Genomic DNA, 15212 nt, shown 5'->3' with positions numbered 1-15212 from the left:
CATACAAGTGGTCCCAGTGTTTCCTTCCATAGCTCTAAATGGCGCAGTGGTTCCCTTATCGCCAGACAAGCGCTTCGCAGCTTTACTGATCAGATTGCAAAGAGCGCGTACTACGTGTAAACTCAAGATAAGTTTGCAACTTGACCAGTCGTAAAGTTATCTTTGCACCCCCGTCTCCCAACCACAGTCGTACCGTCTTCATTAACATAAATAATTATCACGTGATAATAATGATGTATGCATTTCCTAACGTCGTGAAGCGTCTGATTGGAATTGGTATAAAAATTACTACACAAATCTTATAAATGCAATTATTCCTACTAATTAATTGTGACTATGCCAACACTGTTCCGCGACCTCCCTGTCATCATCGTCAAATACAACGCTGAGTTAAATTTGGTAACCACGACAGGATATAATCATTGGATATTTTCCTGTTTTTATTCAAATACTGTGTCCATGTTATAGGAATTCTGCAGTGGAGTCAGAGAGCTGACAATGGCGAATCTCGCACCGCTGGCGCTGTAGACCTCTCTCTTGGGGCAATCTCGGCTATTCTAAAATGGTGGTAGGAACGGCCAGTTTTTATGAGTGATTAGATCGGCGCCAGTAAGGAGCCGCTGTGCAGACGGGCGACCTGAAATACAAATGGCGCGGTCCAGTTGCCTGCTGGCTGCTTAATGATGTGGATTCGGAGCGCAGGAGCGGCGTCGGCGCCTATTGAGCCGCCTACACGACGGGCCCACGCGGACGCAAACTGGGAATTCGGGTCAGCCTGAGGACTTATCCCAGGGACTGCGCCTACGACGGCAATTAACAGTCGGCACCGACAATATCGGCAGTTTAAAGGTTCTTCGTTTTGTTTACAGCGATCAGGTTTTTAAAACATTGGCGATTAGCTGCCGTATTCAGTAGGCACCTGGCACAGTAAGAGGTGTACTCACTGCGAGAAAGTAAAGTTACGTAATTAATTTTTATGCATTTCATGGCGAAATTAATTCCTGGTTTGTTTACAGGTCCTGGTACACTTCGAAACCTTTTCCACAGCACCTTAGCGCTAGAGCAGCCACAACAAAATGGTGTTCGTGTAGCTCATGTGGCGTAGATGCTTCCAGTGCACGATATTTTGAACACTACCAAGTTCGATAAATGGTTCAAATGGCTTCTGAGGTCATCAGTCCCCTAGAACTTAGAACTAATTAAACCTAACTAACCTACGGACATCACACACATCCAAGCCCGAGGCAGGATTCGAACCTGCGACCGTAGCGGTCGCGCTGTTCCAGACTGACGCGCCTAGAACCGCTCGGCCACACCGGCCGGCCCAAGTTCGATACCCGAAGTGTTCGGTGACTGGTCATACACATTCATAAAATGCGCCGAACAGACTCAACGGCGTAAATGTTACTGCTCTGTCAGAACCATCTCAATTATTTCTTTAGCCGCCTTATTACCATCGACGAGTGCTGGGTTGTATCACTATGACTCTGAGAGAAAACAGCAAACCGAGCAGTGGAAATAACTGGATTCACCACTGCAGAAAAAAGTTAAGATCCAACCGTCATACGGCAAGGTGATGCTGGGAGCATTTGGGAATTGTTGTGGTGTGGTGCTAACTGATAATGCAAACCATCACAGGAGCGTACTACCGAAACCTCCGGACGAGGTTACAGGTGGACGTCATGGCGAAGAAACGTCGCGGGTTTATTTATTCAACAACAACGTTCCGGCTCATTCTGTACAGGTTAAGTTCACATATGCTGCTGCTTTCGGCTATCAAAATTTTGCTCATTCCTCATATTATTCTGACATGGTAGTGAAACATCTCCCTTTTTCATCACGTGACTAGTGTTTCCAGAATGACCGCGATGTGATTTTTGGTGCGATACGTTTCCAGAAAAGCCAAAAACCATAGTTTCACAATCAATGTCTCCGACGAGTTATCCCTCGTTAGGGATAATGTGTTGCACCGAAGTGTGAACACGAAGTACATTCACCAAGTTTCTCGATCGCAGCTTGATTTTTGGTGGTGGTAATTACAATACTCACTACCCTGGCTGCTAAATTAATTAAAAAGAAAAAATATGAAGCATTATCTGGTAATTAAATTACCATACAATACAAAATGGTTTAGAAAGATTGGAGATTGAGAAAAATCAATGTTGGGCCATCAACTTGCGTCAGGGTGCGAACCATTCAACGAAACATCATCGATAAGGACTTTCGGAGCCGAAGGCCACTCATGTAACCTTGATGACTGCACGACACAAAACTTTACGCCTCGCCTGAGCCTGTCAACACCGAATTCGACTGTTGAAGGCTAGAAACACGTTGCCTGGTCGGACAAGTCTCGTTTCAAATTGTATAGAGTGGTCGGACAAGTCTCGTTTCAAATTGTATAGAGTGGATGATCGTGTACGGGTATGGAGACAACCTCATGAATCCATTGATCCTGCATGTCATCAGGGGACTGTTTAATTAAGCTGGTGGGGGATCTGTAACGGTGGGGAGGGGTGGGGGTGTTTAGTCGGAGTGACATGGAACCCCTGATACGTCTAGATACGACTCTGTATGTAAGCTTCCAGTCTGATCACCTGCATCCACTCATGTCCATTGTGCATTCCGACGGACTTGGGCAATTCCAGCAGGACAATGCGACACCCCACACGTCCAGAATTGCTGTAGAGAGGCTCCAGGAACACTCTTCTGAGTTTAAACACTTCCGCTGGCCACCAAACTCCCCAGATATGAACGTTATTGTTTTCAGAAGAGATCTCCACCCCCTCGTACTCTTACGGATTCATGGACAGCCGTGCAGGATTAATGGTGTCGATTCCCTCCAGACATTAGTCGAGTCCATGTCACGTCGTGTTGCGGCACTTTTGCGCGCTCGCGGGGACCTTACAAGATATTGGGCAGGTGTACCAGTTTCTTTGGCTCTGCAGTGTAGAAGACGTCCGACCCCGGTAGCTGAGAGGTGAAAAAACGAAAAAAAGTGGTCAGCGCGACAGAATGTTAATCCTAAGGTCCTGCGTTCGATTCCCGGCTGGGTCGGTGATTTTCTCCGCTCAGGGACTGGGTGTTGTGTGGTCCTAATCATTATCATTTCATCCCCCCGCGAAAGTCGCCACAGCGGCGTCGAATCGAAAGACTTGCACCCGGCGAACGGTCTACCCGACGGGAGGCCCTAGTCACACGAAATGCTATCCGTGTAGAAGACAATGACAGCCTGGAGAGAAGGTGCTGAAATATAATTAAGTACGAAACAACGAAGACAGAAGTGTAGTTAAAATTCGGGCGCGATATTAGTTGATCAAAACGGATCTAAAACGAACCATAGGAAAACACCACATGTTCAACAATACAAATTTTGTTTATTTTACATGAAAGTATGCGCCATTACCAGCTTTCCTACGTAACTTACGGAACAGAATCAAATCGCTGCAGAAATGTACACCCAGTGATAGTAATCACTTTGTGACAGTTTTTCTCTCTTCGCCAGTGTGACTGAAGCAAAGGTGTGCTGGAGTTTACGCTATGCGCTGCAGCAACCGTTTATTTTCAGTCACTTTTTACTTTCAACACCATCTCGTTGCTAAAACCATCAAGGACATTTTCACGTGCGAAACTACGCTTTCGCCACAAATTCGCAATCCGTTATTCTGACGTCCGCCACGGATTATTTTAATTTCATTGCAAGTTCCAGTTCAGGTAACAACAACATATGATTCATCACTTATAATTAATAGCGCTTAACGAAATAAAAATCGCCGATTACGGTAATATCCTACTGCTTTTATCGTCGTGTGGAGCGTACCCTGGGAAATACTGTACATCCAGATAAAGAACATAGATTTACAACAAAGCTATTCCTCTTGTTAAAGAAGATACAATCGTGGATTTCGCTGTAGAAGCGCACATTTAAGTTCGAATTCCACAAATATAATAGCACATTCAACCGAGGAGTGAGTATACATTCAAAACATTAACAAAACACGTAATTGTAACCAATTAAAAATCACCACTAAGACAAGCGCTATCTGAAGTAGTGCAATTGAGTTATTTACTTAGTATAGGAAGTTAGCAATAACGATACTGCAGAGTTGAAGGCGCAAGCATGTGGAAACCACAGAAAGAAAGAGATTTTACGAGTGCGACATTGCGGCTGCATGGCAGTGCAGAAAACTGGCAATATCTGCCTGGTTGAGCAAGAAACCAGGGACTCACAGCGGCACAGGTAATAAATATTCTCTAGCCTGGAGCGACTACTACCGAACGTTTCCAACGCGCGGCTCGCAAAGTCACGATTCGCGCTTCTTGGAAGTCGCTTCTTTTGTGGGGACGTCATTTGCAGCCACAGCAAGTGCTGGTCACTGGTCTCAGAAAAATCGGGAGACAAGGTCAGAAGAAAGGGCTAAATAATATTTATCTCAAATCGCGCTTCCTTCTGACAATCTCTCTGCTGCTTACAACAAGACGAATAGCTATCATTAGGATAACTTTAAACAACGCGATGGTGCTTTGTTGGTTAACTTCACATTGTGGCACATATTATTCATTCGTAGTCTGAAAGTGTAGATCTTATTTGTTAAGGATATGGAACATTTTAGACTGTTTCGAATAATCTGAATAGCTCGTGTTAAGTTTTGTGAAGAACGCACACGTCGTTATACGATTTTTGAGTGGCTCAGAAAGCATCGAAAAAATTTGGGAAGTCACTGACGGCTGAAGGTTAATAGACTATAAAATGAGGCGGTTCGATAATAATGTGAATAGTTTTCATAGAACAGTTTTAGTCGAAAGAAAGTGCACCGGCCTTTTGGATGCGTAAATACTTATCTTACTTTTGAAAATAAAGGAGAATAATGTAATACTGTTTCAGGTTATGCTATATGGAAAGCCCTCGTCTCAGGTGCTTTTTATATTATACTTTGTATAAATATTAATTTCATTGTGCGAAGATTAAAATGAAATTATTAAGGAGACGTATAGAAACTGTTCAGCTGAGCAGCACACTAGCACTCTTACACTATAAGGAAATGAAATATCGAGCTAGTGTATTGTCTACGTGTAATTCAGCTTTTAACGTCAATTGTACCGCGAGCGACAAGGCCTGGCTGAGACTGGTAAGCATCGTAAAGATCCAATTCCAAGGCCGGCTATGTGCAAATAGAACACATTTTCTTTTAATACCTACTGTTTGCTGCTAGTGGTAAAGAATTAGTTACGACGATAAAAAGAAATGTGCTACTATTTCCACAAAAAGCACAGTTGTCTTTTTAATGCTCACACGACAGGACCAATGATGCAACTCGTCCGCTGGATTCGTAATTAACATGTGGCACGTTGCACAAATGCTAGTCTTTCCGGACAGGTTTACTGATACAGCGATTGCGACAGCGCGTTTAAACATTTATAGGGCGCCCTGTTGACGAATGGCGATTGACCGGTGTGTAATTAGGCGGGTAAGCACACTCAATTACTCAAGCAGGCGCCAATCACGCGCCGCTGTCCGCTGCGCCATCTGGAAACGGACGCGCAAAGAAACAGTGCACTACGGCGCCGCCAGATAGCTCTGTACTCCGCTTCCACGATCGCCACACTGTGTGGAGCCTAGATTGAATTATGGAGACGTAAGACTTTAAAGTAACAACCATTACAGTTCAAATCTGAAATTACTGTGAAAATTAGCATGTAAACTTTAGTCGCCCTTTTCCTCCTTGACGTTCCTAGTTTAGGTTGTCACATCGTGATTTACTGTACAGACAAATAATATTCTCTTATGCTCTTTGGTTTTTAAATTAAGTTAGATAATGATTACTGATATTTCAATCATAAAGGATAAAACCTGTATTAGTAATATGAGGAAGTAAGGATAAAAAATTTACTCAGACGTCGCCAAAAGCTATTTCAGATTTAATAATCAATTTTAGCTGGCGCCGGCCGGTTTGACCGAGCGGTTCTAGGCGCTTCAGTCTGGAACCGCGCGACCGCTACGGTCGCAGGTTCGAATCCTGCCTCGGGCATGGATGTGTGTGATGTCCTTAGGTTAGTTAGGTTTAAGTAGTTCTAAGTTCTAGGGGACTGATGACCTAAGATGTTAAGTCCCATAGTGCTCAGAGCCATTTGAACCATTTTTTTAGCTGGCCGCTAAGGGCTCTTTTATTATCATTTGATGGTGTCACACAGAGCCATAACTTCATGAGCGGGGTAATTTTCGCATATTACCAACCTGTCAGTGTGTGTGTGTGTGTGTGTGTGTGTGTGTGTGTGATTAACTCAACAAGAATCTAATAAATACCATTCCCATTTCTTAGTCACTGTTAGCCAATAGCAAAAAAAGGTGCTTCAACTTCACAATAGAAATTGTATTGTATTGCTACTCGTACGTAATGTGTAGCATGTAGATGTAATGAAACTACTAATCAAAGTAAGAGTTGTGGGTGGAGTCTGAAATTAGCACTCGTTTTAGAATTAAATATTTCAGACGTGCAATAAATACCTGTACTGTGTGTCTGTTGTTCAACCAAGGACGTAAATACCGGCTGCGGAAGCCTTCAACGTGTGACCAAATACACACTTCGCCCACAGTTTCAATGTTCTGCCGATTCAGAACTAAGATACTGAGAAACAAAGAAAAAATTCTGCGGTTCTTTTGCAACAGGATGTCGTTTAAGGGTATGCTGCGTGAAGAGATATGAAGAACAATAGCCTAAGGTTGTGATATGAAGTTTTCCAATATCATAGATGGAATGATAGTAATCTTGCTTCACAGAGGCCTAGTAAACATTAAAACTAGATGTTTCTTAATATTAGTTTAACGGATAACAATGAGAACGATCTTTCTATTTAGTAGAATGATTAACAGTGTCTCAGCTCGTGCCTTCCATACTTGCTGTGCATGACATTTTTTTTTTTTTCTTTATTGAATTTCAATTCCCCCCGAAGGGGGCGGGCTGGCAGCAGCTTAGTATGCCGCTCTGCAGCCTACAGACTTTGTGAGAAAGATGAAGAGAATAAATAATAAAAACAGGCGATAAAATCGGAGACTTAAAGAGTAACATGGCGAAAAAAAATCGTGGAACTTAAAACAAAGAACAGAGGGATGATGATGCTAATAAAATACATACGTAGCAGACAGGGAAAACAATAGACAGACAATTAAAAAACACGGCGACAGTCTGGATTCTGTTCGCAAAAGACATAAAATTCCCACCTAGCGACAGCATGGTTTCTGTTCGCAACACGAGAAAGACGAACAACACTGAATAGTGACTGGAACACCGCACTAAAAAGTTGGCAAATGTGACATACCACAGCCGAGAGCAGGTGGGGGGAAACTGGACAGATGATGGGAAAACAAAAAAGGGGGGAAAGGAGAGTAAAAGCGAAGGGGGGAACTGGGAAAGGAGATGATGGAGGATGAGGACCCATAAGAGGGGTGGGGGGCAGACGCGACAGGGAGTGGGGGCTGTGCATGACAGGAAGCGAAACATAAAGAGGCGATTATAAACGGACAGAAGATGAGGTGAGGATGAATACAAACCTTGGAAATAACGAACACTGCGTATTTGTTGAACCGAAGAATTATCCAAATGACCGAGTATTCGATAGAACTTTAACCTGAAAGGAGAACTACCCTTAAAAATTAATACACTATGTGATCAAAAGTATCCGGACACCCCCAAACACATACGTTTTTCGTATTAGGTGCATTGTGCTGCCACCTACTGCCAGGTGCTCCATATCAGCGACCTCAGTAATCATCGTGAGAGAGCAGAATGAGGCTCTCCACAGAACCCACGGACTTCGAACGTGGTTAGGTGATTGGGTATCACTTGTGTCATACGTCTGTACGCGAGATTTCCACACTCCTAAACATCCCTAGGTCCACTGTTTCCTGAGTGATAGTCAAGTGGAAACGTGAAGGGACACCTACAGCACAAAAGCGTACAGGCCGACCTCGTCTGCTGACTGACAGAGACCGCCGACAGTTGAAGAGGATCGTAATATGTAATAGGCAGACATCGATCCAGACCATCACACAGGAATTCCAAACTGCATCAGGATCCACTGCAAGTACTATGACAGTTAGGTGGGACGTGAGAAAACTTGGATTTCATGATCGAGCGGCTGCTCATAAACCATACATCACCCCGGTAAATGCAAAACGACAACTCGCTTGGTGTAAGGAGCGTAAACATTGAACGATTGAACAACGGGAAAACGTTGTGTGCAGTGAGGAATCACGGTACACAATGTGGCAATTCGATGCCAGGGTGTGGGTATGGCGAATGCCCGGAGAACGTCATCTGTCAGCGTGTGTAATGACAACAGTAAAATTCGGAGGTGATGGTATTATGGTGTGGTCATGTTTTTCATGGAGGGTGCTTCCAACCATTATTGTTTTCCGTGGCACTATCACAGCACAGGCCTACATTGATGTTTTAAGCACCTTCTTGCTTCCCACTGGCAATTCAGGGATGGCGACTGCATCATTCAACGCGATCGAACACCTGTTCGTAATGCACTGCCTGTGGCGGAGTGGTTACACGACAATAACATCCCTATAATGGACTAGCCTGCGCAGAGTCCTGACCTGAATCCTATAGAATACCTTTGGGATGTTTTGAAATGCTGACTTCGTGCCAGGCCTCACCGACCGTCGTCGATACCTCTCCTCAGTGCAGCACTCCGTGAAGAACGGGCTGCCATTCCCTACGAAACCTTCCAGCATCTGACTGAACGTATGCCTACGAGAGTGGAAGCTGTCATCAAGGCTAAGGATGGGCCAACACCATGCTGAATTCCAGAATTACCGATGGAGGGCGCCACGAATTTTTGTCATTTTCTGGCAGGTGTCCGGATACTTTTGATCACATATAGTCCATTATTGTTAAATGTTAAATTTCGAATAAAACATAGTTGTTCGCAATGCAGTCATGTTAGTGTCCAACTTTAAAAGTAAAAGAATTTGTTGGCGTACTACATTCATATCTGACTTCATTTACGGAACGTCTACGCCAAGTTAGCGTTTTTAGCACCGTTAGGGGCAGTTCTGCTGCTTACATTTTTAAAGCGTGAAATTTTTTTCCCAATCAAGGTTGCTTTCAGTATTGATTCTGATATTAAGATTTGCGCAGCAGGTCAAACGATTCTGGGAAATTTTCAGTTGCTCAAGAACCCAGAGGGAGAGTAGCAGACGCTGTACACTAATTGGACCCAGAGAATGGTAGGTAACTAAGCACCATTGTCGATACGTTACCGGTTTTCAGGTAAAGCCAGCAGTTAACATATTCTCTTTTTCAGATTGTCATAAAATTTACTTTCTGAAATTTAGTCCAAATCAAGTACGTTTTGCACTGAAGTATAAGATTGCAACGGTCGGATGAAGTGGTGGGGGAAGTGTCACGTGCTACACTGATATAAATGCATTAAGACGGCAGCTGATTTGTTCCCTGCTCCTAAGAACTGAAAATTTCTGATCATATTTGAATTTCATTTCATATGCGTGTTAGCGGGACGAAGTGGAGCGCAGCGTGTATGCACATAGTGGACTGAACAGCTTAGTACTCACACTAAGTGTCATACTGCCTACCAGTATACCAGAACAAAAAAATTGTTCACCGGCAAAACAAGGCTGATTCTCTTTTATCGGATTACAGACTAACGTTACTAGAAACAGCTCTCATTGCAGAACGAAAAATGTTAAAAAGACGCCGCAGGAAATTTGAAGTTGGCCTAACGTTTGGTTAATAAATCTACTGTAGATATCGTGTCTCTCTCTTCCCATCGATATAAAAAGCAATATCAAAAACTAGACCATTTCTTCTTATAGGGAAATTAAGTGTGTTACCGGTACTACAAAAGTATGCCTGTGAGACTCCAAAATGTAGCACATATTATACGCTAACTGTGTAACACAACGTATCTACAAATTCGGAGTTACTGGTCAAATTCAAACTGCTTCGAATAAGTTAATCGCATTTACAGCTACTTATTATTCCTATGTAAAGACGATTATTATTTCATCATAAAAACATAGAAATAAAACTAACTTGAGAGCAAGGACACTTTCTACGAATGCCTGGATACATTCTAACCACGTCAGCACAACTTTTTTCACAGGAGCCATTAGAAGCTGAAAAATTGGCGTGTCAGAATACTTGGTGTACGCCAAAAGTGAACGATGTTTTACAGTTTTACATCACTGACACAGTCTACTCTGTTTTTTAGTTTTTGTGTTTCACATGGAAAATAAAGTCCACAGCACCTCCTCGAAAAATCAGTGCCGTTAAGTTCTTGTTATCATCATGTTTAATATGCTGAAGATATTCCAAAGCCACACTCACTAGCCGAGCAAATATGACGTTAATTTTGTTTAATTACTTCTATATGAGCGTCCCTTCATGTGACGAAATGGAGAGGAGGATAAATGAGTCAATCCAATGATGACGACACTGCATTGAGAAGTATCTTGTAGAAATGTTAATGTTACTCTGTTTCATCTTTATACTCTTCGAAAGAGATGTCCCACTGCTCTAGTAGTCTTTCGCATAATTAATAAACAGGCCAACATGGAAAAACAGAAGAATGAATGAATAAAAATAACGTCGTCATAAACCTGACAGTTCGTTCGGATTGATCATACTGGAGGTAGTCTGCTCTTGCGTCAGTTAAAGGGGAAGCTATAGCTTACTGTGAACTCCATAGTAAAGTTGGAATTTCTCTCATTATGAAAATAACGCTAGAGGAGAGAGAAGCATTGTTGGTCAGATGGGGGATCAAACCTAGGACATACGGATTTGCAGTCTGCCACCTACACGCTGAATCAACAAGCATCGGTGGGGAGAAATACATTCGGTTTGATTCAGTAATTACAATTTTAGTACGTTATCCATTATTCAGAAAGTAAGTTGAATTGATAGTGTATATGGTTTGCTAGCAGTTGCAATTATTGAGTATGTTCATAAAGTATGATTAGTGGATTATTACAAATTACAAATACATTGTGAAATACTTGTTTAAAAAACTTCAGAGTAGACAACATTTCTTCTCGCGCAAAAATACCCAGCCTGTGTTCACTTCTGGCTACACCATATACATCATACGCCTGTCCGTCAAATGACTGAATGTTCATGCTAAACTAATTTAAATGTATGGTACCTATAATCCTCAAGCAGACAAACACTTCCGTGAAAGTTTTAGTGATCAACCGCCATCGCACGCTACCACAAACTCCCGTTTATATAAGCCCATTACGTCCAATTGGTGGGACAACTCTGATCTATGGAAGTGGGATGGCTGAACCCTGACTTCAAAGATGTGTGTTAACTGGAGCACAGTGGCGCCGCGTGTGACATGGGTCAAAGAATTGGGCTTATTGCGCAATGCATATTTTTAGTATTTCCTTAACTGAAGCAGTTTTAAAGTTTGAACCAACCCCTTAACGCCCGCGACAGTCGCATAGTATGGCCTCGCGTGGTACAGGGACTAGATGTGACGAAATGAAGTACATATTTCCTATCCTTCGTTTGGATTTGTACTTTGGGCCACAAACTAAGTTAGAAGTACATATTTCTGCTGAATATTATGCTTAACTTATATATTATTGCATATTATTTCTTTCCACATGAAATTTAGAATTAATTGTATGTAACAAAGGCAAGTACATGTACTACGCCTCCCATCTGAAAAGAAACATCCCGCTATCTTCAAGCACAAAAATGCTTTTTCATACTCTGTGGAGGTTAGCTGAGTCAGTAATTTTTATGCGTTATTACTGGTATTCAGTTTTAATTCATAAACATGTCATTACACTATAGTATTATGTATTGTAGCTGTAAATTTATTATTTCATTTCATTATCAATCGCGAGTTCAGAAATAGAAGAAAAATTAAGATCTATGTGACCTGAATTGATTATTTGAATGAAGGTATGTTCATATACAGGGCTACTATTAGTGGTTAATTCGTTTTCCAACATATTACAAGAAGAAATGGGAGTGATGCATGAATAGGACTGTAAACTCACCGAGTTTGCATTGTGCCCACAAATTGGGGTTACGAGTGCACTACCTTGGCAAAATGGCGACGAAGCAAGAAAAGAGTTTTTGTGTGTTGGAATATGCGTTGTGTTTATCTGTTATAACAGGAATTGTGGAAAAGAACGGTCAGGTAAAGAGAGTACTGTGCTTTGGTATCGACAATTTAGGGACACCAAACCAAAAAGTACCGGTCGACCTAGTGTGCCAGATGCAACAGTGGAGAAGATGAGGGGAAAGTTTCGTACGCAGTCCAAAAAAATCAATGGTCCGCACAAGCCACGAATTTGGAATACCGAACCAACCTGCGTGGAAGACTGCAACGGCGGTGACATTAACAAACCGTATCCTCTGCAGCTCGTGCAACAATTAGAACCGGAAGATTATTGCCGGCGCTTCAATTTTTCATCACGATACGGGAAGCACCTGAGGATGAAAATTTCGCGTCCAAGCTGATATTCAGGGACCTTCCGTTTATCTCGACAGGTTATTCGCCACAATATGAGAGTATGGGGCACTGAACATCCTCTTGAAATTGTGGCGCACGAACGGGTTCTCCAAAGGCTAATGTTTACTATACAGTGTCACAGATGAATCTGTGAGAAGATTGTGACGGGTACCCCTACCTTAATATGTTACAGTTGTGGTTATTTCCGCAAGTGACTGCTGATTACGAGACTTTAATCTTCCAGCAAGACGGGGCATTCCATAGCTGGATCAATGATGTTCGGTTCCCCTGCCTCCCCAGGCAACCTTGCCGGACGCCTTGTTACTTTTTCTTTTGGGAGTACATTAAGAATTGTGTTTAAGTACCCCCATTGTCGAGAACATTGGAACAGCTCACAGAACGCATCAACACTACTGTGATGACCACAGACGGGACGTGTGCTACATAAGGTATGGAATGCACGATAGAACATTTGTAGAATGCAAAATACAAACTTGGTGAGTTCACGGTTCTGTCACAATGTCAGTCGTCTTTGTACATGTGATCGAGCTTTGAAAACGAATGACTCATTTATGGAAGCCCTGTATTACATCACTCGAAAGACATCGTCGTCAGAAAATTAAGATGTAAAAGAAGAGCAGAGCTGAAACAGTAATTCGCTGTGTTACGTGTTATAACTCTGAGTGAATAGCTTAAAGATTTTGTATAGTGGTGAAGGCACCCTTTCCTTGTTCTTGGAGTTCAATGGTTAAGGTAAAGAGGCAGGCGCTACGCCTCAGTGCACGGAGCCACTCACCTGCGCGGAAGATCTCGCCACAGCCATCGCACCTGGAGGCGAACTGGGAGTCATAGCAGTTGCCGCAGTAGATCTTCTCGCCCTTGGAGCCGAACTGCTTGTCCACGAGGGACACGCGGCACTTGTTGCACAGGAAGCATGCCTCGTGCCAGTGCTTCTCCTTGTAAGAAAGATCCTGCGGGCACGGGCAAAAGCGCCATGGACTAAATGCTACCAAGTGCTAAAACATATAAACATATTAAACTAAATATTTTTCAGTATTCAGCAAAGTTTTGACATCGAGAAAAGATATTTATACGACACTTCCACGAACGAATGCGAGTATGTTTTCTCATTCGTGAAATTCGACTAAAAGTAAGATTATCAAATTGTAATTAATATACAGCATGAACTCAAATTCCATCGACAGAATTTTGGAGGTTGCTTAAAGATAAAAAAATGGTTCAAATGGCTCTGAGCACTATGGGACTTAACATCTGAGGTCATCAGTCACCTAGAACTTGGAACTACGTAAACACAACTAACCTAAGGACATCACACACATCCATGCCCGAGGCAGGATTCGAACCTGCGACCGTAGCAGTCCCGCGGTTCCGGACTGAGGCGCCTAGAACCGCACGGCCATCGCGGCCGGCACTTAAAGATAGTTTCAGAGTATATTTGTATAAGGTTCAAATGGTTCAAATGGCGCTGAGCACTATGGGACTTAACATCTCAGGTCATCAGTAGTCTAGAACTTAGAACTACTTAAACCTAACTAACCTAAGGACATCACACACATCTATGCCTGAGGCAGGATTCGAACCTGCGACCATAGCGGGCGCGCGGTTCCGGACTGAAGCGCCTAGAACTGCTTGGGCACAAGGCCGGCCTTTGTGTAAGGGACCCATAGTCTCCGGTGGCTCGTTTCAGAGTAGTGATGTAGTTATGATTTATTTGTTTTGTTACCTATATTACTTTTATTTCTATGAAAATACCTTCACAATATTGACAAAACCTGTAATACGCAATCACCAAAACGTACAACACAAAACACAGCGTAATTCAACAAGCTACAGCCCGCATCTCGTGGTCGTGCGGTAGCGTTCTCGCTTCCCACGCCCGGGTTCTCGGGTTCGATTCCCGGCGGGGTCAGGGATTTTCTCTGCCTCGTGATGGCTGGGTGTTGTGTGATGTCCTTAGGTTAGTTAGGTTTACGTAGTTCTAAGTTCTAGGGGACTGATGACCATAGATGTTAAGTCCCATAAGGCTCAGAACCAACAAGCTACAGATGAGAGAGTACTGTAGTGTGATGTGATTGCCGTCGCTGCGGCAGTACTCGTTTCTTACCTAGCCTCGATGTGGCGCTTTTTCTTTGGAATCGGGTAAACCGCACGCGAAGTACATATTGACTAACTATTTATCCACCTATAAATCCCATACCATTGCATGCCACTGTTAACGTACAACTAACACCGCCGGAAAAAGAAACGCGAAACAGAACCGAGCAGTACTGAATGCATGCTTGATAGCGAAGATTGTCTATTTAGAGTTGTCAGTAACAAGTACCGTGAGTGAAGTAAGTAAGTTTGGAAACAAACAAGATCCATGGCGCATACCGTCGTCATTTGCACTGTTTTCAGTGGAATGCAGATACAAAGAAAAATGGGGGAAAGAAATGAAACGAAATGCTAGTCTGTAACTGGCCACCAGACACCACGACTCCCTTATAGAAAGATATTCACAGTAAATATAGCTGAATTTCCTCCAAAATTTTGTTGTTGTTCGGATTAATCCTGTACCGCCTTTTTCAATAAGCTTCGATGTTAGATGAACTGACAAAAGAAGAAAATTTAATACTGAGTTTGCTGCAGTCTGTCGAAAACGGCAAACATGACAAGCGACACAGGGTTAAATGACCAAATGCTTCTCCATCACTAACATA

At 42.8% G+C, this 15212-nt stretch overlaps 1 protein-coding gene across 1 annotated transcript in view; it reads right to left on the bottom strand.

Annotated features, from left to right (window-relative positions):
- Positions 1 to 15212, bottom strand: part of LOC126203931 (prickle planar cell polarity protein 3-A) — a 1288897-nt gene that overhangs the window by 111985 nt on the left and 1161700 nt on the right. The window contains exon 7 of the mRNA XM_049938328.1: positions 13289 to 13463. Within this exon, the coding sequence (XP_049794285.1) occupies positions 13289 to 13463 (175 nt within the window). The remainder of the gene's footprint in view (positions 1 to 13288; positions 13464 to 15212) is intronic.

This window comes from Schistocerca nitens, chromosome 9, assembly GCF_023898315.1.
Source record: "Schistocerca nitens isolate TAMUIC-IGC-003100 chromosome 9, iqSchNite1.1, whole genome shotgun sequence".
Classification (NCBI taxonomy): Eukaryota; Metazoa; Arthropoda; class Insecta; order Orthoptera; family Acrididae; genus Schistocerca; species Schistocerca nitens.
The sequence above is the reverse complement of the archived record's forward strand: the minus strand, read 5'-3'. Positions and strand labels throughout refer to the sequence as shown.